General features: G+C 46.6%; 1 protein-coding gene across 3 annotated transcripts in view; it reads left to right on the forward strand.

The window, feature by feature from the left end:
- Positions 1-22793, forward strand: part of AREL1 (apoptosis resistant E3 ubiquitin protein ligase 1) — a 708282-nt gene that overhangs the window by 139456 nt on the left and 546033 nt on the right. For all 3 annotated transcript variants that reach the window (XM_069208486.1, XM_069208484.1, XM_069208485.1), the window contains exons 5-7: positions 2210-2453; positions 17022-17191; positions 22296-22476. In XM_069208486.1, the coding sequence (XP_069064587.1) occupies positions 2210-2453; positions 17022-17191; positions 22296-22476 (595 nt within the window). The remainder of the gene's footprint in view (positions 1-2209; positions 2454-17021; positions 17192-22295; positions 22477-22793) is intronic.

Raw genomic sequence — 22793 nt, forward strand, 5'->3', positions numbered from 1 at the left:
GGCACTTTCAATCAAAATTGCATCGATTAGAAGGCAAAAAGTGGGGGTGACCATGTAAAAAAGTGTCACTTTCCTAAATCAAGGTCATCCTCTATGCCTAAATCTACTGGCACCCATGTCAGTTATTAAAATGTTGCACCTTTTATTGTTTGGTTAGTGGCCTGACTTCACAAATATTCCACCCTATAACAGAAGATGCAGAAGAATGATAATATAAACAAAACATTCTTTGTCAAGGTTTAGTCAATTGGAATAGAACTATAGTGGAGAAAGGGGCCAACACAAATAAACATCTACAGGTAAGATTACAGGGCAGAGTGACTTTCAGGCAGAACGTAAACAAAAATGTATTTTGTTCTTCCACTTAGTTTTCTTTCACTGTGCCTGACTCCAAGAAGGACTGGTACTCTGGACACAGACCTCTTTTGTAGATGCACACACCATGCATCCTCCAATCCCACCAATTGGAAAGCTAGTATCCCACAGAGAATTAAAAAGCTTCATGTGTAGCAGAGATATTCTGAGGTTCTTGAAGAAGCATACAATGTATGAGACGAGAAGCACTCTCTAGCTCAAACTAAGAATTGACTGTTATTTCAGGGTCCATAGGTGGAATGTGAATTCACATGCCCAGCTGGGCCATCCTAAATGTATCTGTTTGTGGTGTGTGAGGGGAAGCTAAGAGTCCTCTCCTTTACACATCCCACAACTCCCATTTAGCCTTAATGACTGTCATTCCGGCTAACCCAACATGCCAAAGCCACATACCATCTTGTGAGACTCAACCTCTTTATAATACAGGATTTCTACTCTTTGCCGGCCCCACAAGATTGCCTGCCCTCTGTAAAGTAGAACTATATATATCACAGTAATACTCAAGATCATAAGTTCTGTCTGACTGACTCTTCTGTCCTTTCTTCCTTAAGCTGTAGAAATGTTCTAGATCAACTCTTTCCCTAACAGATGTTTCCATAGCTGTTTGATAGCTTTAGATCATCCTTTATCTTTCCCATGTTTCTCACTTCATTTTCATAGGTTCATAACCGATTATCTTAGATGCTTTTTTTAACTTGTGGTTTGCTTCTTCCCCATCATCCCTTCATGCCTCAGTTTTTGTGCCCAGTCAGGGTCCCCCCACAGTTCTTGATCCCTTTGCCCACCAGTGCTTTCCATGTGTATCTGTACAGCTTCATGTCAGCCTTTGGTGCTTTTCCTTTTTTCCTCAGTTTTTATTATTTTGTAATGCAAAACAGTAAGACAATCATACAGTATTTAGGGGCATTGTAAAGCAATAAGCGTCCAAGCCTGTCTTCATTCTGCCAAAGCCATTTCCATTGAGCATTCCCAATGTTCCCTCTACTGCTGTGCTACTTCCTCAATGTCTCTGAGATTGATAGACAGGTCGACTCTCTCAGTTGCATTCAGGACATGGGGTAGATCGATAAAAAGAAACATAACTCAAAATGTCAAACATGAAATACCCACATCCATTGGTACTTTACCTTTGCCGATTCATTGCCCCCAGTCTTTCCATTAACATCTTTAACTTGCTTTCCTTTTCTCTGTTCTTGATCCTCTCACTTCATGGTTCTCTGCATGGCCACTCCTTTGTTATCAAACCTTTCGTACTTTGCATTAGTACCCCTAGGGCATTCGATTCTCTCATCCCATGTTTTTGCCCAGTATAATTTCCTTTTTTGAAATTCTCTCTACTTTCTATGCCTTCCTCTTACCTATTGGTCCATTCATGGCTCTGGATACATTACCATCTTTGCCCCGTGTGTTGTGCTTTTATAAAATCATCTATATTGGTTGGTTTTTCCCTGGCTCTTTATCCAATCATGCCTTTGATTCTTGAATTTTTATTTATTCTCTATTACCCCTCTCCTACCCAGTGGGCCAGCCCTGTTTGTGCATCCTCCTGCACCCCTTGTGTTCACATTTGGTCTCTGAGGGCATGAATCTTCTTACCCCTGTGTACGTCTTTGTGGCAGTCCTTCCTTTAGCTCACCCTAACTTGTGCAATTTTGATCTTCTCTCTTGCCCGCCTCTGCAACACTGTCACTCTTTTTCTCCTTAGCTTGCCTGATTTTTCCCAAGAGCCTATAGTTGTTTCCTGTTTATTGAATTCCTGAATCATCGTTACATGATATATTGTTTTTCTTACCATACAGTAACCTTTCTGCTTCTTTCCTTTTCTCCTATACAGTTATATTATAAGAATGGGCAGCCCTTTCCTGCTCACACCCAGGTACCCCTGGGGCTGCGAGTTCACATTGCACACATTGAGTTAGCAATGGATGTTCCTGTCACACAGGAGGTCCTCCAGGAGCCACCTTTCAACATGGTGAAAATAGCATTTACGGTGCGCAAAGCTGGGCGCTATGAAGTTTCAGTAAAGCTTGGAGGTCTCAACGTTGCATACAGTCCTTACTACAAAACCTTTCTGGCAGGTAAGTGTAATTTATGTGGATCAAATTATTCCAAACTGGAGTACATTTGGGGACGTCTTCTATCTGATCTTCACTCTCTTGTAGCAGCCCTAAAACCTACATGTTTTTCTGATGGTCCCACTGTAAGGAAATGCCTCCTTGGCATTGTTACCCCCTGACTTTTTGCCTTTGCTGATGCTATGTTTTGAATTGAAAGTGTGCTGAGGCCTGCTAACCAGGCCCCAGCACCAGTGTTCTTTCCCTAACCTGTACTTTTGATTCCACAATTGGCACACCCTGGCATCCAGATAAGTCCCTTGTAAGTGGTACCCCTGGTACCAAGGGCCCTGATGCCAAGGAAGGTCTCTAAGGGCTGCAGCATGTCTTATGCCACCCTGGAGACCCCTCACTCAGCACAGACACACTGCTTGCCAGCTTGTGTGTGCTGGTGAGAACAAAACGAGTAAGTCGACATGGCACTCCCCTCAGGGTGCCATGCCAGCCTCTCACTGCCTATGCAGGTATAGATAAGTCACCCCTCTAGTAGGCCTTACAGCCCTAAGGCAGGGTGCACTATACCATAGGTAAGGGCACCAGTGCATGAGCACTGTGCCCCTACAGTGTCTAAGCAATACCTTAGACATTGTAAGTGCAGGGTAGCCATAAGAGTATATGGTCTGGGAGTCTGTCAAAAACGAACTCCACAGCTCCATAACAGCTACACTGAAAACTGGGAAGTTTGGTATCAAACTTCTCAGCACAATAAATGCACACTGATGGCAGTGTACATTTTATTGTAAAATACACCCCAGAGGGCACCTTAGAGGTGTCCCTGAAACCTTAACCGACTATCTGTGTAGGCTGACTAGTTCCAGCAGCCTGCCACAACCGAGGCATGTTGCTGGCCCCATGGGGAGAGTGCCTTTGTCACACTGAGGCCAGTAACAAAGCCTGCACTGGGTGGAGATGCTAACACCTCCCCCAGGCAGGAGCTGTCACACCTGGCGGTGAGCCTCAAAGGACCAGCACCGCAGGACACTCCAGCTAGTGGAGTTGCCCGGCCCCGGCCCCCACTTTTGGCAGCAAGGCCGGAGAAAATAATGAGAAAAACAAGGAGGAGTCACTGGCCAGTCAGGACAGCCCCTAAGGTGTCCTGAGCTGAAGTGACTCCAACTTTTAGAAATCCTCCATCTTGCAGATGGAGGATTCCCCAATAGGATTAGGGATGTGACCCCCTCCCCTTGGGAGGAGGCACAAAGAGGGTGTACCCACCCTCAGGGCTAGTAGCCATTGGCTACTAACCCCCCAGACCTAAACACGCCCTTAAATTTAGTATTTAAGGGCTTCCCTGAACCTAAGAATTTAGATTCCTGCAACTTACTGAAGAAGAAGACTGCTGAGCTGAAAACCCTTGCAGAAGAAGAAAGAAGACACCAACTGCTTTGGCCCCAGTCCTACCGGCCTGTCTCCTGCCTTCTAAAGAACCCTGCTCCAGCGACGCTTTCTCCAGGACCAGCGACCTCTGAATCCTCAGAGGACTGCCCTACTTCCAAGAGACCAAGAAACTCCTGAGGACAGCGGCACTGCTCCAAAAGAACTGCAACTTTGTTTCAAGGAGCAGCTTTAAAGACCCCTGCAACTCCCCGCAAGAAGCGTGAGACTTGCAACACTGCACCCGGCGACCCTGACTCGACTGGTGGAGAAACAACGCTTCAGGGAGGACCCTCCGGTGACTCTACGACTGTGAGTAACCAAAGTTGTCCCCCCTGAGCCCCCACAGCGACGCCTGCAGAGGGAATCCCGAGGCAAGGGTCGCTCCCAGGGGGGCATTTTTTTTAGGAAGGCCTTTTCTGCCCCCCCCTGGGGGCAGATTGGCCTATTATTAGGCCGATCTGCCCCCAGGGGGGGCAGAAACCTCTAGGCACCAGGGACCTTTTTTTTTGTGATGAATTCTTTTTTTTTAGGTGGGGAGCGATCCCTTAGGCAAGGGTCGCTCCCCTACGGGGCAATATATATTTAGGCCATTTCTGCCCCCCTTGGGGGCAGATTGGCCTATTTTGATAAGGCCAATCTGCCCCCAAGGGGGGCAGAAACCATTAGACACCAGGGAGTTTGTTTTTGCGCGCGAATGTCAAGCAACAAAGCGACCCCTTTGGCAAGGGTCGCTCCCAGGGGGGGCAATTTTTTGGGAAGGCCTTTTCTGCCTATTATTAGGCCGATCTGCCCCCAGGGGGGGAAGAAACCTCTAGGCGCCAGGGCAAATTTTTTTTTTGTGTTTTTTTTTTTTGTTCTTTTTTTTTTTTTAGAGATGGGGAGCGACCCATCAGGCAAGGGTCGCTCCCCTGGGGGGCAAATTGTATTTAGACCATTTCTGCCCCCCTGGGGGCAGATTGGCCAATTTTAGGTCAATCTGCCCCCAAGGGGGCAGAAACCACTAGGCACCGGGGATTTGTTTTTTGGCGCCAATGTCACGCAGGGGGAGCGACCCCGTAGGCAAGGGTCGCTCCCGGGGGGGGGGGTGGGGGTTGGGGGGGCAAATTTATTTTAGGCCATTTCTGCCCCCCCGGGGGACAGATCGGCCTATTATTAGGCCGAACTGCCCCGGGGGGGGGGGGGGGCAGAACACTCTAGGCGCCAGGGCAATTTTTTTTTTGTGTTTTTTTTTTTTTTGTTTCTTTTTTTAGAGATGGGGAGCGACCCATCAGGCAAGGGTCGCTCCCCTGGGGGGGCAAATTGTATTTAGACCATTTCTGCCCCCCTGGGGGCAGATTGGCCAATTTTAGGTCAATCTGCCCCCAAGGGGGCAGAAACCACTAGGCACCGGGGATTTGTTTTTTGGCGCCAATGTCACGCAGGGGGAGCGACCCCGTAGGCAAGGGTCGCTCCGGGGGCGGGGTGGGTGTTGGTGGGGCAAATTTATTTTAGACCATTTCTGCCCCCCCGGGGGGCAGATCGGCCTATTATTAGGCCGATCTGCCCCCGGGGGGGGGGGGGGGCAGAAACCTCTAGGCACCAGGGAAATTTTTCTTTTTTTTCTTTGTTTTTTTTTTTTAGAGATGGGTCGCGACCCATCAGGCAAAAGTCGCTCCCCTGGGGGACAAATTGTATTTAGGCCATTTCTGCCCCCCTTGGGGGCAGATTGGCTGAGTTTAGGTCAACCTGCCCCCAAGGGGGCAGAAACCACTAGGCACCGGGGATTTGTTTTTTGGCGCCAATGTCACGCAGGGGGAGCGACCCCGTAGGCAAGGGTCGCTCTCGGGGGGGGGGTGGGGGTTGGGGGGGCAAATTTATTTTAGGCCATTTCTGCCCCCCCGGGGGACAGATCGGCCTATTATTAGGCCGAACTGCCCCCGGGGGGGGGCAGAACACTCTAGGCACCAGGGCAATTTTTTTTTGTGTTTTTTTTTTTTTTTGTTGTTTCTTTTTTTAGAGATGGGGAGCGACCCATCAGGCAAGGGTCGCTCCCCTGGGGGGGGCAAATTGTATTTAGACCATTTCTGCCCCCCTGGGGGCAGATTGGCCAATTTTAGGTCAATCTGCCCCCAAGGGGGCAGAAACCACTAGGCACCGGGGATTTGTTTTTTGGCGCCAATGTCACGCAGGGGGAGCGACCCCGTAGGCAAGGGTCGCTCCCGGGGGGGGGTGGGGGTTGGGGGGGCAAATTTATTTTAGGCCATTTCTGCCCCCCCGGGGGGAAAGATCGGCCTATTATTAGGCCGAACTGCCCCCGGGGGGGGGGGGGGCAGAACACTCTAGGCACCAGGGCAATTTTTTTTTTGTGTTTTTTTTTTTTTGTTGTTTCTTTTTTTAGAGATGGGGAGCGACCCATCAGGCAAGGGTCGCTCCCCTGGGGGGGCAAATTGTATTTAGACCATTTCTGCCCCCCTGGGGGCAGATTGGCCAATTTTAGGTCAATCTGCCCCCAAGGGGGCAGAAACCACTAGGCACCGGGGATTTGTTTTTTGGCGCCAATGTCACGCAGGGGGAGCGACCCCGTAGGCAAGGGTCGCTCCGGGGGGGGGGGGGGGGGGGTGTTGGTGGGGCAAATTTATTTTAGGCCATTTCTGCCCCCCCCGGGGGGCAGATCGGCCTATTATTAGGCCGATCTGCCCCCGGGTGTGGGGGGCAGAAACCTCTAGGCGCCAGGGGAATTTTTCTTTTTTTTTTTTTTTCTTTGTTTTTTTTTTTTAGAGATGGGGAGCGACCCATCAGGCAAAAGTCGCTCCCCTGGGGGACAAATTGTATTTAGGCCATTTCTGCCCCCCTTGGGGGCAGATTGGCTGAGTTTAGGTCAACCTGCCCCCAAGGGGGCAGAAACCACTAGGCACCGGGGATTTGTTTTTTGGTGCCAATGTCACGCAGGGGGAGCGACCCCGTAGGCAAGGGTCGCTCCGGGGGGAGGGGTGGGGGTTGGGGGGGCAAATTTATTTTAGGCCATTTCTGCCCCCCCGGGGGACAGATCGGCCTATTATTAGGCCGAACTGCCCCCGGGGGGGGGCAGAACACTCTAGGCGCCAGGGCAATTTTTTTTTTGTGTTTTTTTTTTTTTGTTGTTTCTTTTTTTAGAGATGGGGAGCGACCCATCAGGCAAGGGTCGCTCCCCTGGGGGGGCAAATTGTATTTAGACCATTTCTGCCCCCCTGGGGGCAGATTGGCCAATTTTAGGTCAATCTGCCCCCAAGGGGGCAGAAACCACTAGGCACCGGGGATTTGTTTTTTGGCGCCAATGTCACGCAGGGGGAGCGACCCCGTAGGCAAGGATCGCTCCCGGGGGGGGGGGGGGCAAATTTATTTTAGGCCATTTCTGCCCCCCCGGGGGACAGATCGGCCTATTATTAGGCCGAACTGCCCCCGGGGGGGGGCAGAACACTCTAGGCACCAGGGCAATTTTTTTTTTGTGTTTTTTTTTTTTTTTTGTTTCTTTTTTTAGAGATGGGGAGCGACCCATCAGGCAAGGGTCGCTCCCCTGGGGGGGCAAATTGTATTTAGACCATTTCTGCCCCCCTGGGGGCAGATTGGCCAATTTTAGGTCAATCTGCCCCCAAGGAGGCAGAAACCACTAGGCACCGGGGATTTGTTTTTTGGCGCCAATGTCACGCAGGGGGAGCGACCCCGTAGGCAAGGGTCGCTCCCGGGGGGGTGTGGGGGTTGGGGGGCAAATTTATTTTAGGCCATTTCTGCCCCCCTGGGGGACAGATCGGCCTATTATTAGGCCGAACTGCCCCCGGGGGGGGGGGGGGGCAGAACACTCTAGGCACCAGGGCAATTTTTTTTTTGTGTTTTTCTTTTTTTGTTGTTTCTTTTTTTAGAGATGGGGAGCGACCCATCAGGCAAGGGTCGCTCCCCTGGGGGGGCAAATTGTATTTATACCATTTCTGCCCCCCTGGGGGCAGATTGGCCAATTTTAGGTCAATCTGCCCCCAAGGGGGCAGAAACCACTAGGCACCGGGGATTTGTTTTTTGGCGCCAATGTCACGCACGGGGAGCGACCCCGTAGGCAAGGGTCGCTCCGGGGGGGGTGGGTGTTGGTGGGGCAAATTTATTTTAGGCCATTTCTGCCCCCGGGGGGGGGGGGCAGAAACCTCTAGGCGCTAGTGGAATTTTTCTTTTTTTTCTTTTTTTCTTTGTTTTTTTTTTTTAGAGATGGGGAGCGACCCATCAGGCAAAAGTCGCTCCTGGGGGACAAATTGTATTTAGGCCATTTCTGCCCCCCTTGGGGGCAGATTGGCTGAGTTTAGGTCAACCTGCCCCCAAGGGGGCAGAAACCACTAGGCACCGGGGATTTGTTTTTTGGTGCCAATGTCACGCAGGGGGAGCGACCCCGTAGGCAAGGGTCGCTCCCGGCGGGGGAGGGTGGGGGTTGGGGGGGCAAATTTATTTTAGGGCATTTCTGCCGCCCCCCCCTGGGGCCGGCTGAGCTACAGGCCAAACACCACAGGTAGGCACCTTGCAAAAAACACCTCTGTTTTCTGTGAAAAAATATGTTGTGTCCACGTTGTGTTTTGGGCCATTTCCTTTTGTGGGCGCTAGGCCTACCCACAGAAGTGATGTACCATTTTTATCGAGAGACTTAGGGGAACGCTGGGTGGAAGGAAATTTGTGGCTCCTCTCAGATTCCAGAACTTTCTGTCACCGAAATGAGAGGAAAAAGTGTTTTTTGGGCCAAATTTTGATGTTTGCAAAGGATTCTGGGTAACATAACCTGGTCAGAGCCCCGCAAGTCACCCCATCTTGGATTCCCCTGGGTTTCTAGTTTTCAAAAATGCACTGGTTTGCTAGGTTTCCTCAGGTGTCGGCTGAGCTACAGGCCACAATCCACAGGTAGGCACTGCTTTTTATAAAAAAATTTGATGTGTCCACGTTGTGTTTTGGGCCCTTTCCTTTCGTGGGCGCTAGTCCTACCCACACAAGTGAGGTATCATTTTTATCGGGAGACTTGGGGGAACGCTGGGTGGAAGGAAATTTGTAGCTCCTCTCAGATTCCAGAACTTTCTGCCACAGAAATGTGAGGGACATGTGTTTTTTTAGCCAAATTTTGAGGTTTGCAAAGGATTCTGGGTAACAGAACCTGGTCCGAGCCCCGCAAGTCACCCCTCCTTGGATTCCCCTAGGTCTCTAGTTTTCAGAAATGCACAGGTTTGGTAGGTTTCCCTAGGTGCCGGCTGAGCTAGAGGCCAAAATCTACAGGTAGGCACTTCGCAAAAAACACCTCTGTTTTTTTCCAAAATTTAGGATGTGTCCACGTTGCGCTTTGGGGTGTTTCCTGTCGCCGGCGCTAGGCCTACCCACGCAAGTGAGGTATCATTTTTATCGGGAGACTTGGGGGAACGCTGGGAGGAAGGAAATTTGTAGCTCCTCTCAGATTCCAGAACTTTCTGCCACAGAAATGTGAGGGACATGTGTTTTTTTAGCCAAATTTTGAGGTTTGCAAAGGATTCTGGGTAACAGAACCTGGTCCGAGCCACACAAGTCACCCCTCCTTGGATTCCCCTAGGTCTCTAGTTTTCAGAAATGTACAGGTTTGGTAGGTTTCCCTAGGTGGCGGCTGAGCTAGAGGCCAAAATCTCCAAGTAGTCACTTTGCTAAAAACAGCTCTGTTTTCTGTGATGTGTCCACGTTGTGTTTTGGGGCATATCCTGTCGCGGGCGCTAGGCCTACCCACACAAGTGAGGTATCATTTTTATCGGGAGACGTGGGGGAACGCTGGGTGGAAGGAAATTTGTGGCTCCTCTCAGATTCCAGAACTTTCTGCCACAGAAATGTGAGGAACATGTGTTTTTTTAGCCAAATTTTGAGGTTTGCAAAGGATTCTGGGTAACAGAACCTGGTCCGAGCCACACAAGTCACCCCTCCTTGGATTCCCCTAGGTCTCTAGTTTTCAGAAATGCACAGGTTTGGTGGGTTTCCCTAGGTGCCGGCTGAGCTAGAGGCCAAAATCTACAGGTAGTCACTTTGCTAAAAACAGCTCTGTTTTCTGTGATATGTCCACGTTGTGTTTTGGGGCATATCCTGTCGCGGGCGCTAGGCCTACCCACACAAGTGAGGTATCATTTTTATCGGGAGACGTGGGGGAACGCTGGGTGGAAGGAAATTTGTGGCTCCTCTCAGATTCCAGAACTTTCTGCCACAGAAATGTGAGGAACATGTGTTTTTTTAGCCAAATTTTGAGATTTGCAAAGGATTCTGGGTAACAGAACCTGGTCCGAGCCCCGAAAGTCACCCCTCCTTGGATTCCCCTAGGTCTCTAGTTTTCAGAAATGCACAGGTTTGGTAGGTTTCCCTAGGTGGCGGCTGAGCTAGAGGCCAAAATCTACAGGTAGTCACTTTGCTAAAAACAGCTCTGTTTTCTGTGATATGTCCACGTTGTGTTTTGGGGCATATCCTGTCGCGGGCGCTAGGCCTACCCACACAAGTGAGGTATCATTTTTATCGGGAGACGTGGGGGAACGCTGGGTGGAAGGAAATTTGTGGCTCCTCTCAGATTCCAGAACTTTCTGCCACAGAAATGTGAGGAACATGTGTTTTTTTAGCCAAATTTTGAGGTTTGCAAAGGATTCTGGGTAACAGAACCTGGTCCGAGCCCCGCAAGTCACCCCTCCTTGGATTCCCCTAGGTCTCTAGTTTTCAGAAATGCACAGGTTTGGTAAGTTTCCCTAGGTGGCGGCTGAGCTAGAGGCCAAAATCTACAGGTAGTCACTTTGCTAAAAACAGCTCTGTTTTCTGTGATATGTCCACGTTGTGTTTTGGGGCATATCCTGTCGCGGGCGCTAGACCTACCCACACAAGTGAGGTATCATTTTTATCGGGAGACGTGGGGGAATGCTTGCTGGAAGGAAATTTGTGGCTCCTCTCAGATTCCAGAACTTTCTGCCACAGAAATGTGAGGAACATGTGTTTTTTTAGCCAAATTTTGAGATTTGCAAAGGATTCTGGGTAACAGAACCTGGTCCGAGCCCCGCAAGTCACCCCTCCTTGGATTCCCCTAGGTCTCTAGTTTTCAGAAATGCACAGGTTTGGTAGGTTTCCCTAGGTGGCGGCTGAGCTAGAGGCCAAAACCTACAGGTAGTCACTTTGCTAAAAACAGCTCTGTTTTCTGTGATATGTCCACGTTGTGTTTTGGGGCATATCCTGTCGCGGGCGCTAGGCCTACCCACACAAGTGAGGTATCATTTTTATCGGGAGACGTGGGGGAACGCTGGGTGGAAGGAAATTTGTGGTTCCTCTCAGATTCCAGAACTTTCTGCCACAGAAATGTGAGGAACATGTGTTTTTTTAGCCAAATTTTGAGGTTTGCAAAGGATTCTGGGTAACAGAACCTGGTCCGAGCCCCGCAAGTCACCCCTCCTTGGATTCCCCTAGGTCTCTAGTTTTCAGAAATGCACAGGTTTGGTAGGTTTCCCTAGGTGGCGGCTGAGCTAGAGGCCACAATCTACAGGTAGTCACTTTGCTAAAAACAGCTCTGTTTTCTGTGATATGTCCACGTTGTGTTTTGGGGCATATCCTGTCGCGGGCGCTAGGCCTACCCACACAAGTGAGGTATCATTTTTATCGGGAGACGTGGGGGAACGCTGGGTGGAAGGAAATTTGTGGCTCCTCTCAGATTCCAGAACTTTCTGCCACAGAAATGTGAGGAACATGTGTTTTTTTTAGCCAAATTTTGAGGTTTGCAAAGGATTCTGGGTAACAGAACCTGGTCCGAGCCACACAAGTCACCCCTCCTTGGATTCCCCTAGGTCTCTAGTTTTCAGAAATGCACAGGTTTGGTAGGTTTCCCTAGGTGGCGGCTGAGCTAGAGGCCAAAATCTACAGGTAGTCACTTTGCTAAAAACAGCTCTGTTTTCTGTGATGTGTCCACGTTGTGTTTTGGGGCATATCCTGTCGCGGGTGCTAGGCCTACCCACACAAGTGAGGTATCATTTTTATCGGGAGACGTGGGGGAACGCTGGGTGGAAGGAAATTTGTGGCTCCTCTCAGATTCCAGAACTTTCTGCCACAGAAATGTGAGGAACATGTGTTTTTTTAGCCAAATTTTGAGGTTTGCAAAGGATTCTGGGTAACAGAACCTGGTCCGAGCCACACAAGTCACCCCTCCTTGGATTCCTCTAGGTCTCTAGTTTTCAGAAATGCACAGGTTTGGTAGGTTTCCCTAGGTGGCGGCTGAGCTAGAGGCCAAAATCTACAGGTAGTCACTTTGCTAAAAACAGCTCTGTTTTCTGTGATGTGTCCACGTTGTGTTTTGGGGCATATCCTGTCGCGGGTGCTAGGCCTACCCACACAAGTGAGGTATCATTTTTATCGGGAGACGTGGGGGAACGCTGGGTGGAAGGAAATTTGTGGCTCCTCTCAGATTCCAGAACTTTCTGCCACAGAAATGTGAGGAACATGTGTTTTTTTAGCCAAATTTTGAGGTTTGCAAAGGATTCTGGGTAACAGAACCTGGTCCGAGCCACACAAGTCACCCCTCCTTGGATTCCCCTAGGTCTCTAGTTTTCAGAAATGCACAGGTTTGGTAGGTTTCCCTAGGTGGCGGCTGAGCTAGAGGCCAAAATCTACAGGTAGTCACTTTGCTAAAAACAGCTCTGTTTTCTGTGATGTGTCCACGTTGTGTTTTGGGGCATATCCTATCGCGGGTGCTAGGCCTACCCACACAAGTGAGGTACCATTTTTATCGGGAGACTTGGGGGAACATAGATTAGCAAAACAAGTACTATTGCCCCTTGTCTTTCTCTACATTTTTTCCTTCCAAATATAGGAGTGTGTGTAAAAAAGACATCTATTTGAGAAATTCCCTGTAATTCACGTGCTACTATGGTCACCCCGGAATTCAGAGATGTGCAAATAACCACTGCTCCTCAACACCTTATCTTGTGCCCTTTTTGGAAATGCAAAGGTTTTCTTGATAGCAATTTTTTACTCCTTATATTTCAGCAAATGAATTGCTGTATACCCGGTATAGAATGAAAACGCACTGCAGGGTGCAGCTCATTTATTGGCTCTGGGTTCCTCGGGTTCTTGATGAACCTACAAACCCTATATATCCCCGCAACCAGAGGAGACCAGCAGACGTAACGGTATATTGCTTTCGATAATCTGACATTGGAGGGAAAAGTTACAGAGTAAAACGTAGAGAAAAATTGATGGTTTTTTCACCTCAATTTCAATATTTTTCTTTTTCAGCTGTTATTTTCTGTAGGAAACCCTTGTAGGATCTACACAAATGACCCCTTGCTGAATTCAGAATTTTGTCTACTTTTCAGAAATGTTTAGGTTTCTGGGATCCAGCATTGGTTTCATGACCATTCCTGTCACTGACTGGAAGGAGGCTGAAAGCACAAAAAATTGCACAAATGGGGGTATGCCCCAGTAAAATGCCAAAATTGTGTTGAAAAATTGGGTTTTCTGATTCAAGTCTGATTGTTCCTGAAAGCTGGGAAGCTGCTGAGTTTAGCACCGCAAACCCTTTGTTGATGCCATTTTCAGGGGAAAAACCACAAGCCTTCTTCTGCAGCCACTTTTTCCAATTTTTTTGAAAAAAACGAAATTTTCACTGTATTTTGGCCAATTTCTTGGCCTCCTTCAGGGGAACCCACAAAGTCTGGGTACCTCTAGAATCCCTAGGATGTTGGAAAAAAAGGACGCAAATTTGGCTTGGTTAGCTTATGTGGACAAAAAGTTATGAGGGCCTAAGCGCGAACTGCCCCAAATAGGCAAAAAAAGGCCTGGCACAGGAGGGGGAAAAGGCCTGGCAGCGAAGGGGTTAAGATGTATAATACATATTTATCAGAGGTTAGTTTCCCTGATTATTTGAAAGCTGTCTTCACTTCTCCACTTTAAAAAGTGCCACTGTGGACAGTTCAGTGCTGAGCAATAATGTATCAGTTACAAACTTGCTGTTAATAGGTCAGATTATTGAAATCCTTGTTGGCTCACAGTTGAAAATGTAGGTTGATTTTCGATGTTTGAGGTTTATTAGTCCATATTTTGTCCGTGCCACAGTACAGAGAGAGTTGTTTTCCAGGTGATAGATGACATCCCTTATGATTCTGATGATTGGAGCTGCTTGTTCACACTGCTGGATTTCTGCTCAGAAGTCTACACATTGCACTATGAGACACTGCTTTCTATTCTTTCAGTTCATGTGGACTTGGGGATAGTCATGAAGAAGTAGATATCTTTCCTCAGTCACAAGTATCAGGATGTACTTAATGTGTTTCCCAAGTTCCGTCCTCCATTCAGCTGGTGACATATGGTGTGGCCAAACATTCCAGTTGTATTAAATCTGTGCTTGTAGCTGCCGGGCTGTATGACAGTGAATTGTTGTGTCTCTTTTTATAGGTTTGCCAGCGAAATTCAGCATTATGTAGCAGAGTCATCCATGAGCGATGACTGTTGCCTCTGCTATTGAGTCTCAAATGGCAGCTGTCAGTAATAGGTTTCTTCATACTAAGGTTGGTTCACTGTTAAGGCTGCTTGATTTGGTCAGGCCTGGATGTCTATTGTTTCTGTGGGTGGACTAATTCCCATGATGGTCTCTTGCCTCATTCATTAGGTTTTCTCTTGGATACATAATTGTCACAGTCTTGGATGTCACTATTTAGATGCTTAAAATATTCCTATTTGCTGACCCCTCCAGGCCAGTTGTACAGATATCAGAGTTAAGACCCTTTTAAGGTAATATTGGTTTTCTGGTTAGAATCCCCAAATCTGCCTTCCAACCATTGATACTCAACTTTTATTCAATTGCCCACCTAGCGATGGGAGCTAGAAAATATGCCCCCTTTTCTCCAATGTGGACTTTACAACACTGCTAGTTAGTTTATAGCTTGGTGCCTTGATCTGTAAGAACATTATTGAACAGGAAACTGTGCATTCTGTCTCAAAATAGCATGTTGTTGGAGAGTGTAGTCTCTGCACCAGAGCTTGATATGGAAGAAGTCACAAGCCTTAAGTCAGGCTCTTCCTCTGGCCATCTTAGTTACAATGTTTTGCAGAGAATTCAACACATTATTGTTTCCAAAATTAAGATAATTGGATTAAGATTTCTGTATTTCCTTTTTAGTGAAATTGAAACAGTGAGTTGGACTCGGATTGATTTTGTTTAGCCTTCTTGCGGTAGAGAGTAAATCGGTTAATGAATTAACAACTTTGGTGCATCTTACCAATCTGAGGAAGTTTGTCATTTTTAAACTTAACATACCTTGTGAAGTACAGTCATACGTGCTCTGAATGTTAAGCTTGTTAAATCCATGTGGATTGAAATGTAAAGTAATGGATTGTTCTTTATTGCTCAGATTTTGTTGTGCCAGGTCATGGCAGTGCCAAGTGCCATGGAAATATGTGCTTTACTGTTGCAGGGGCGTATAATTTAATGAAATATCTACTTGCCCATGCAGTAGGGTGCTTCATAAATCTAATTGTCTTGTAAGAGTCCACTTGTCCCTTTGGTGCCGTATGGGCCGTGACAACTTATGAGAGCAATGTCAGTATTTAAGAGCTCTGATGATAACAGGGCTCATAATATAGTAGGGTGTGAATACTAGCAATTTCCTTATTTTGACATCCTTCCACAGATCTACATGCTAGGGCATTGAGGTAGCAGTTGGCAATAGTTCCAGGGTTGTAATGTCCTTTTGAGTCGCTGCAAACTGATAAAAGTTTGAAATTTGCTCCTGAGAAGGGCAGAAGTAAAATTTCTTCCAACGTTGGGGAAAAAGTGATTGGAGAGAAAGTGAACTTGTAAATGCTCAGCTGATTTTTGCATGAGCAAGTCTACACATGCATATTTGCTCGCACTAAAATGCAGTTCACAAATATTTCCTAGGAGTACAAAAATTGACTTTTTCTGTAAATCACTGTGAGTTCATCAAAGCTGTAAATCGACACTAATGCAAGTAGATATACCATTGGTGCACTTTTGTGACTTTACTTTAAACTTGTTCCCCCCAATTAGGTCTGACGTTAAACAAAACAATTTGTTTTGGTTAAAATTCTATCTCCCTCCATCTATCGATGGACTGGCTTCACTTTGATTGACAGCATTCTGCTCTTTCACAAGGAGCATATCGGCACCAAAGTGTCAGAACTACTATGCAATGTGTGCTTTTTGAGACTACAAAAAAATGTTTGCCAATGTTTGTTATAATGGTGGCAGCTTTTACAAAAACAATGCCAAAACAAGACACTCATTGACAAAACCAAATGGTTGACCTTAAATGTCAGACTTATTGGCGTTGCCAGTGCTTGTTTATTTTCATGTGTCCCATAATCTTGTTGAAACTGATTACACTTATTTTCCACTTTGAATATTTTTGGGAATATTAGCATGCCTTAACACATTTTACTAGACGATCCTTCAAAGAAATTATACCTAAAATTTCACAATAGTTCAGCAAATCATTTTTTTCCTAGTTGCATGTTTTATGAACATTTTATTTCGAAAGCAAAGAATCATCAATTTTGCTTTCAAGCTTCTTCAGATATTTGTATCCAGTCAGAAAGCATGCTGGAAGCATTATACGCAGCCTCATATTGTTAAACTTTGCAAACGTTTGTACACATTTTTACAGTGGAACCACTGTCAGTAGTGCAGTCTGAGCATACAACAATTTATTAGAGTGCTTACTCTAATAATAAAGACTTCGCAATAATGAACCATACATAAATGTTTGAATGCCATTAACATATGGTACAAACAACTGCAGAGAATGCCTTTTCCTCATTGATAATTTTATACTTTAAACTGGCAAACATATGGTTTGTGCTGCAAGGGGTTGGGCCTACTTGTCCCAAGAACAAAATAAACAGGAAAACTTGTTGTCCTGGAGCCCCAGTAGTATGTCCAGGGCATGGGGCTAAAGGAATTCCATACCCTTGCTGTTGGCCTTTGTTTATGTTTGTGAGTGTTTGACAATGTCAGTGTATGTGAATGGGGGTGGTTTTGTATGTGTGTTTGCAAATATGTTTTCTGGTGGATAGATGCATGTCTTTGGGTCCATCTGAGCGAAAATACATGCCTGTCTCTGGGTTGCATAAATCCCTTTTTAGCACTTGTTTAGCACTTGTTTCTTGGCTGCTCCTCTCTTCCTCCAGGGACTGTGGTTCCTTCAAAGACGAAGATTGTTTGTCACTTCTCTACGTTGGTGTTGACTTGTGGGCAGCAGCATACGTTGCAGATCATTCCAAGGGATGAGTACAACAATCCAACAAGCAACTCACCCTCCCTTACAGATCAGGATGCTTACACTGTGGACATACATGAGGTAAGTTAGCCACAATGTAAGAACTCACCCATACTGCCCCATCAAGTGAAACCCTAAAAATGTAAGCATATTCTTGAAGAGTACACTAGGCAAACCCTTCATAGTAGAAGAGCTTTCATCTGAGCTTCAGCTCGATGAAGCTTTTACTACTGAATACTTTAGTGAGCATACAAGATGAAACTTTTGTAATTAGAACATCACCTTGGACAGTCCACCAGGGTAACCCTAATCACAATTTCATACTGGTGTGACATACCTAACACTTAAACATAGTTCATGCCTGAGTTGTGAAGTGTTTGTCCAAAATCTCATCTCTGAGTATGCATAAAGTGTGATTACTACAAACTAGAACCTTCAGCCTTGTGCGACTTAAACAAAGAAAACATCTAAACTTAAGTTGTGCTTGAATTGCGAGGTCAACTATCTATATTTCATCTCACATTATTCATAAGGTGAGACTAATACGTCAAAGAGCCTAGAAGAAGGAACCTCAATTTGAAGTGTCTAACTGGAGGGCCAAGCACCCCTTACCTGATTGTCTATGTGATGTTAGAAATAGACATTGTAAAATGTTTTAGAGTGCTAAAGAGGTGAGTCATCCACTTGTGGCATCCACTTAGTGAGAACAACTTCCTTTGACAGCCACAAGTTGGAACTCTCCCTCAGCATACTTAAGGCAAGAATTAAACTTGAGGCATAGACAAGGTGATATGTTTTGTGGAACATACACAAAACAAAAGAACACCCCATACCTAAGGTCAATTTAGGTGAGACCTCCTTGCCCCTGAAGGACTCAATAAGTCAAAGACTCCCCTTTCCCAGGGTATCCGTGTGGGAGCCTATCCAAGTTATACGCAAGCTGGCCTCTTGCATGCATTGTATTCATATGGCAGGACTCCGTCTTAGCACAAGTGTCAGTGTTTGTGTGATGGCAGTACAAGTGTCATTATGAACAGAATGTTAATTAGTTTGAAGGAACATTTATGCTGTGGAGGGTACATGAACAATTGTGTATTCACGTTATGATGGAAATGGGGTGCGTGTCCTTTGGTATGAAGCACCTTGTTTGGTTCTTACTGTGGTTTGTGACCATGTGATATCTGATCCTGAAAGTCCCACGCAGTCTCTATGAGGTGGGGATTTTGAAATGCTAACAAAGAAAAAGCAGAATTTTCACAGAATACAGGAATGTATATAAGATATATATATATATTGTTTTGGAGCACAGGAGTTAGTTATGAAGGCCTTGTGAGCTTAATACATTTTGCAGTATATCTACTGGAAACATGGAGCCCTCTTCGCAAGGAGTGAGTTGCCAACAGTGTAATTCCTCAGGGTGTGAGCTGGACTCAGAATCTGTGCCTGTCTTGAAAACCAAGTTATTTTATCAGACTAGTCCACATTTTTCTATGGTGCAACAGAGCTGAATGTTTTAGTTTTTTCCCACTTAGAATCTTCTTTTCTCAGTTGTAATCCTTATACAATTTTGTGTTCTTCATAACTGTGGTAAATTTCAATGGTATATATTTCACCAGCAATGCCACTGGTGCAGACCTTATTGGCTGGGTGAGGTGATCCTCACCCTTTGCCACAGTCATAAAGTAGCAGACTCAACAGCTCATGTTTAAATGCTTACAAAAACAGATAGCTGCCTAAATGGTTATTGCCTTCACTCATTTATAGGTCTGGTTTTGACAGCCAAGAAATAAAATCAAGTTAAGGGAGCTTGTAGTACATAGACTTGCCGTTGTTTTTTCCTTTTATGCAGCTTGTCTGACTTTCATGCTCTAGCACAGGCATACACAGTTTTTAGGGTCGAGCCTGTGAGAGCCCGTGCTGGTGCATGCTTCTCGCTTGCGAGACACTGTTGTTAACAAAAAGGGCTTGGAGCCCGCCCGTTGTTTATCATTTGTTGGACAGCATGGCACTCGTTTTTTACAGCCCTGTAATTCATCACTGCAGGCCTAGCATCGTTTTGGTTCCTCTCTGTGGAGCAGGGACCAAGCACTGATTGATTCAACTTAATCATTGACCATCCGCTGCTCCTGGCGTGTTTGAAGTAATACTTTGTTCTCTTTAACTTTGCTAGCAGAAGCCGTGCAACTGGCAAAAACCTGCATAGCAGGACAAACAAAATTGCAAAAATGTGTTTTCTACAATTATCTTTGTTTTATTTTGCCATGTTTTCTTTTTTCACTTTGCCCTCATGTGTTCTTTTGTATTTGCTCATGGGCACTGTTCTCAAAAGTAGAGGATAAGCTTGTCCTAAATATTGCAAAGCCACAGTGTTTCTTGCTTATGTGTAATTTCTGATATTATGCTTTAACACATAATCATGCAATGCATACCAATCCAGCCCACTCTAATCCACACCCATCCACCCCACCTCATCCCACTTAGTCCAATCCACCTCAGACTAATCCAGTCATTTGCACTCCCGTCCTCCAGCCCACTCCAATCTGCCCCTCTGCTGTCCAAAACAATCTGCCCACTCCTATCCAAAACAATCTGTCTCACTCCAATCTAAAACAATCTTCCCCACTGCAGTCTGCCCCATTCCAGTGTAAACCAATCTGGCCCACTCCAATCCAAAACAATCTGCCGCATTCCAATCCGCTCCACTCCAAACCAAAACAATCTGCCCCACTCCAATCCAAAACAATCTCCCCCTCTCCAATTTGCCTCACTCCAATCTAAAAAAGTCTGCCCCACTCCAGTCTAAAACATTCTGCCCCACTACAAAACAATCTGCCCCATTCCAAGCAGCCCCAATCCAGTCCAAAACAACCTGCCCCACTCAATCCAAAACAGTCTCCCCCACTCCAAACCAGAACAATCTGCCCCACTCAGGTCTGCCCCACTCCAATCCACCCCACACCTGTCTGCCCGAACCCACACAAATCCACCCCACTCAATCCAATCCACCCCAGACCAGTCCAGTCCAGCCCACTCTAATCCAAACCACTCAAACCAGTTCAATACTCCAGACTCCAATCCTCCCAACCCACCCCACTCAAATCCAAGACAATCTTCCCCACTCCAGTTCATGACAATCTGCTCCAATCCAAACAAATCTGCCTCACTCCAATCTAAAGCAATCTGCCCCACTCCAGTCTAAAACAAACTGCCCTGCTCCAGTCTGCCCCACTTCAATCCAAAACAGTCTGCCCCACTCTAATCTGAAACAATCTGCCCACTCCAATCCTAAACAGTCTGCCCCACTCAAATCCAAAACAGTCTGCCCCACTCAAAACCAAAACAATCTGTTTTTTTCCAGTCGATAACAATCTGCCACACTCCAATCCTGAAAAGTCTGGCCCACTCCAAGCAAAAACAGTCTGTCCCACTCCAGTCTGCCCCACTTCAATCCAAAACAATCTGCCACACTCCAATCCAAAACAAGCTCCCCTCTCAATCCAAAACAATTTACCCTACTCCAAAACAGTGCGCTGCTTTCCATTCTGCCTCACTCCAGTTCAGAACAATCTGAAAAACTACAATCTGCCTCACTCCAATCCGAAACAATCTGACCCACTCCAATCCAAAACAATCTGACCCACTCCAATCTAAAACAATCTGTCCCACTCCAGTTTGCCCCAATCCGATCTACTCTACTCAATCCATCCCATCCCAAACAATCCAATCCATCTCAGTGCAGTTCACCCCACTTCAGTCAAACCCACCACAACCCACCCCATCCAATCCATCCCTCCCCATCCAGTCCAAACCACCCCAGCCCAGTCCAAACCACCCCACCACAATCCATTTCGCATTATCCCATTTCAGTCCACCTCACTCCAATCTAATCCTCCCCATTCAGTCCACCCCATTCCACTGCAGTCCAATCACCCCCCTCTACCCCAATACACCCCATCCCAATTCAGTCCACCCCACTCAATCCAATCCATCCAGCCCACCACACTCCAATTCACCCACTCTAGTCCAGTCCACCCCACTCCAATCCAATGCAATCCAGTGCACCTACCTCACCCCACTCCACTCCTATCCACCCCTTCCACACAAGCCCAACCCACCCCAGGTCAGTCCAGTACAATCCACCCCACTCCATTCCACTCTAATTCACCCTACCCCAAACCATTCTACTCCAATACACCCCACCTGACCAAGCCCACCACATCCCAGTCCTGTCACTCCAATCCAATCCACCTTCCCCCATTTCAATCTGTCCCTCACCAGTCCAATCCACCCCATCTAGTCCACCCACTCCAATATACCCCTCTCCACTCAATCCAACCCACTCTACCCCAAGCCAATCCGCCCAAACTACTACTGTCCACCCCACTACCTCAGTCCACTCCAACCCATTTCCCTCCACTCTACGACACTGCAGTGTACAACACTGCACTCTACAACACTCTCTGCCACTGAGCCACTGACCTCTACTCCTCTCTGCTCAACTCTGACACTCCACTCTCATTTCACTCTACAACACTCTACTCTAAAAAATCCAGTCTACAACACTCTTCTGCCTCACTCCACTCTAGGACACCACTAACTTTTAGCCATGCTGAACAGCAGCCCCACTGATCTACAACACGGTAATAACCCTTCGCCATAGCCAATAGCTCTTGTAGAAGTGAGACCTATAGGGCTTTGCCAGTACTTGTTTACAAAGGCAGCTTTGAGCACATATTAATTAATTAAACCCAGACCAACTGGCTTTGCCATTGCTCGTTTCTTTCATTCTAACACATTTTTATGAGTTTTTCCTCTGCCGTCCTGTCACTGTGCCTCCTTATCATCTTCTTTCCTACTCCCACTATTTTTTTTTAACATTTGAACTCAATTACCTGTTTTCTTCCCTTTCATCTTCTCTCTCTCCTCTTACCTCTCTCTCTTCCTCTCCGTGTCCTTTCTCTTCCTGGTGCCCCAATCCCTACTGCTGTCCATTATCACCTCCTGCTTTGTTTGCCCTGCCTCCTTCCATGTGCCCTTCCCTTGCCACTTTACCTTCAATTTCTACTGTCCCTCCCTTCCATGCCTCTTTCCTTTTTCCTTTCATTCCATGCACTTTCCTTGTCTTGCTCTTTCCCTATCTTTCTTCCTCTCCACCTGCTGTTTTCCCTTACTCCATTGCATACAGCTTGGCCCTCTGGAGGAGACAAGTGCAGGAGTCTCATGTGAGAAATCGGTGTTATCAAACAGACAGACATGTCAGGTGTTCCTGCGACTAACTCTGCACCAGAGAGGCTGCTTCCACACCTGCATCTCCTACCAAAATCAGCCAATCAGCAACGGTGACTTTGACATCATTGTCCTAAATGGTAAGCAGAGGCTATGATGATTAGTAATGTTAGTTGATTGTTCGGAGCAAGTGTCATTACTGTATGATGCCAGGAAATAACCACATTCTGCACATCCCGAGTCAAGACTTGATGCAGACTCAGGTAGACCTGCCTCAGTGACATCCTGTGTAATCCTGGATTATTAATTTGAAGGTAGGCTTACTTTGATTGAGGAATTATGGGCCTTGTTAGGAAAAAACAAAGCACAGACCTTATTGGGGTGAACCACAAAAGTCATTAAATTAACCTGTGTTTAATCCTCTGATCGTTTGGACCAAAGCAGTCAGGCTTAACTT

Source organism: Pleurodeles waltl, chromosome 9 (assembly GCF_031143425.1).
Source record: "Pleurodeles waltl isolate 20211129_DDA chromosome 9, aPleWal1.hap1.20221129, whole genome shotgun sequence".
In the NCBI taxonomy this organism is placed as follows: Eukaryota; Metazoa; Chordata; class Amphibia; order Caudata; family Salamandridae; genus Pleurodeles; species Pleurodeles waltl.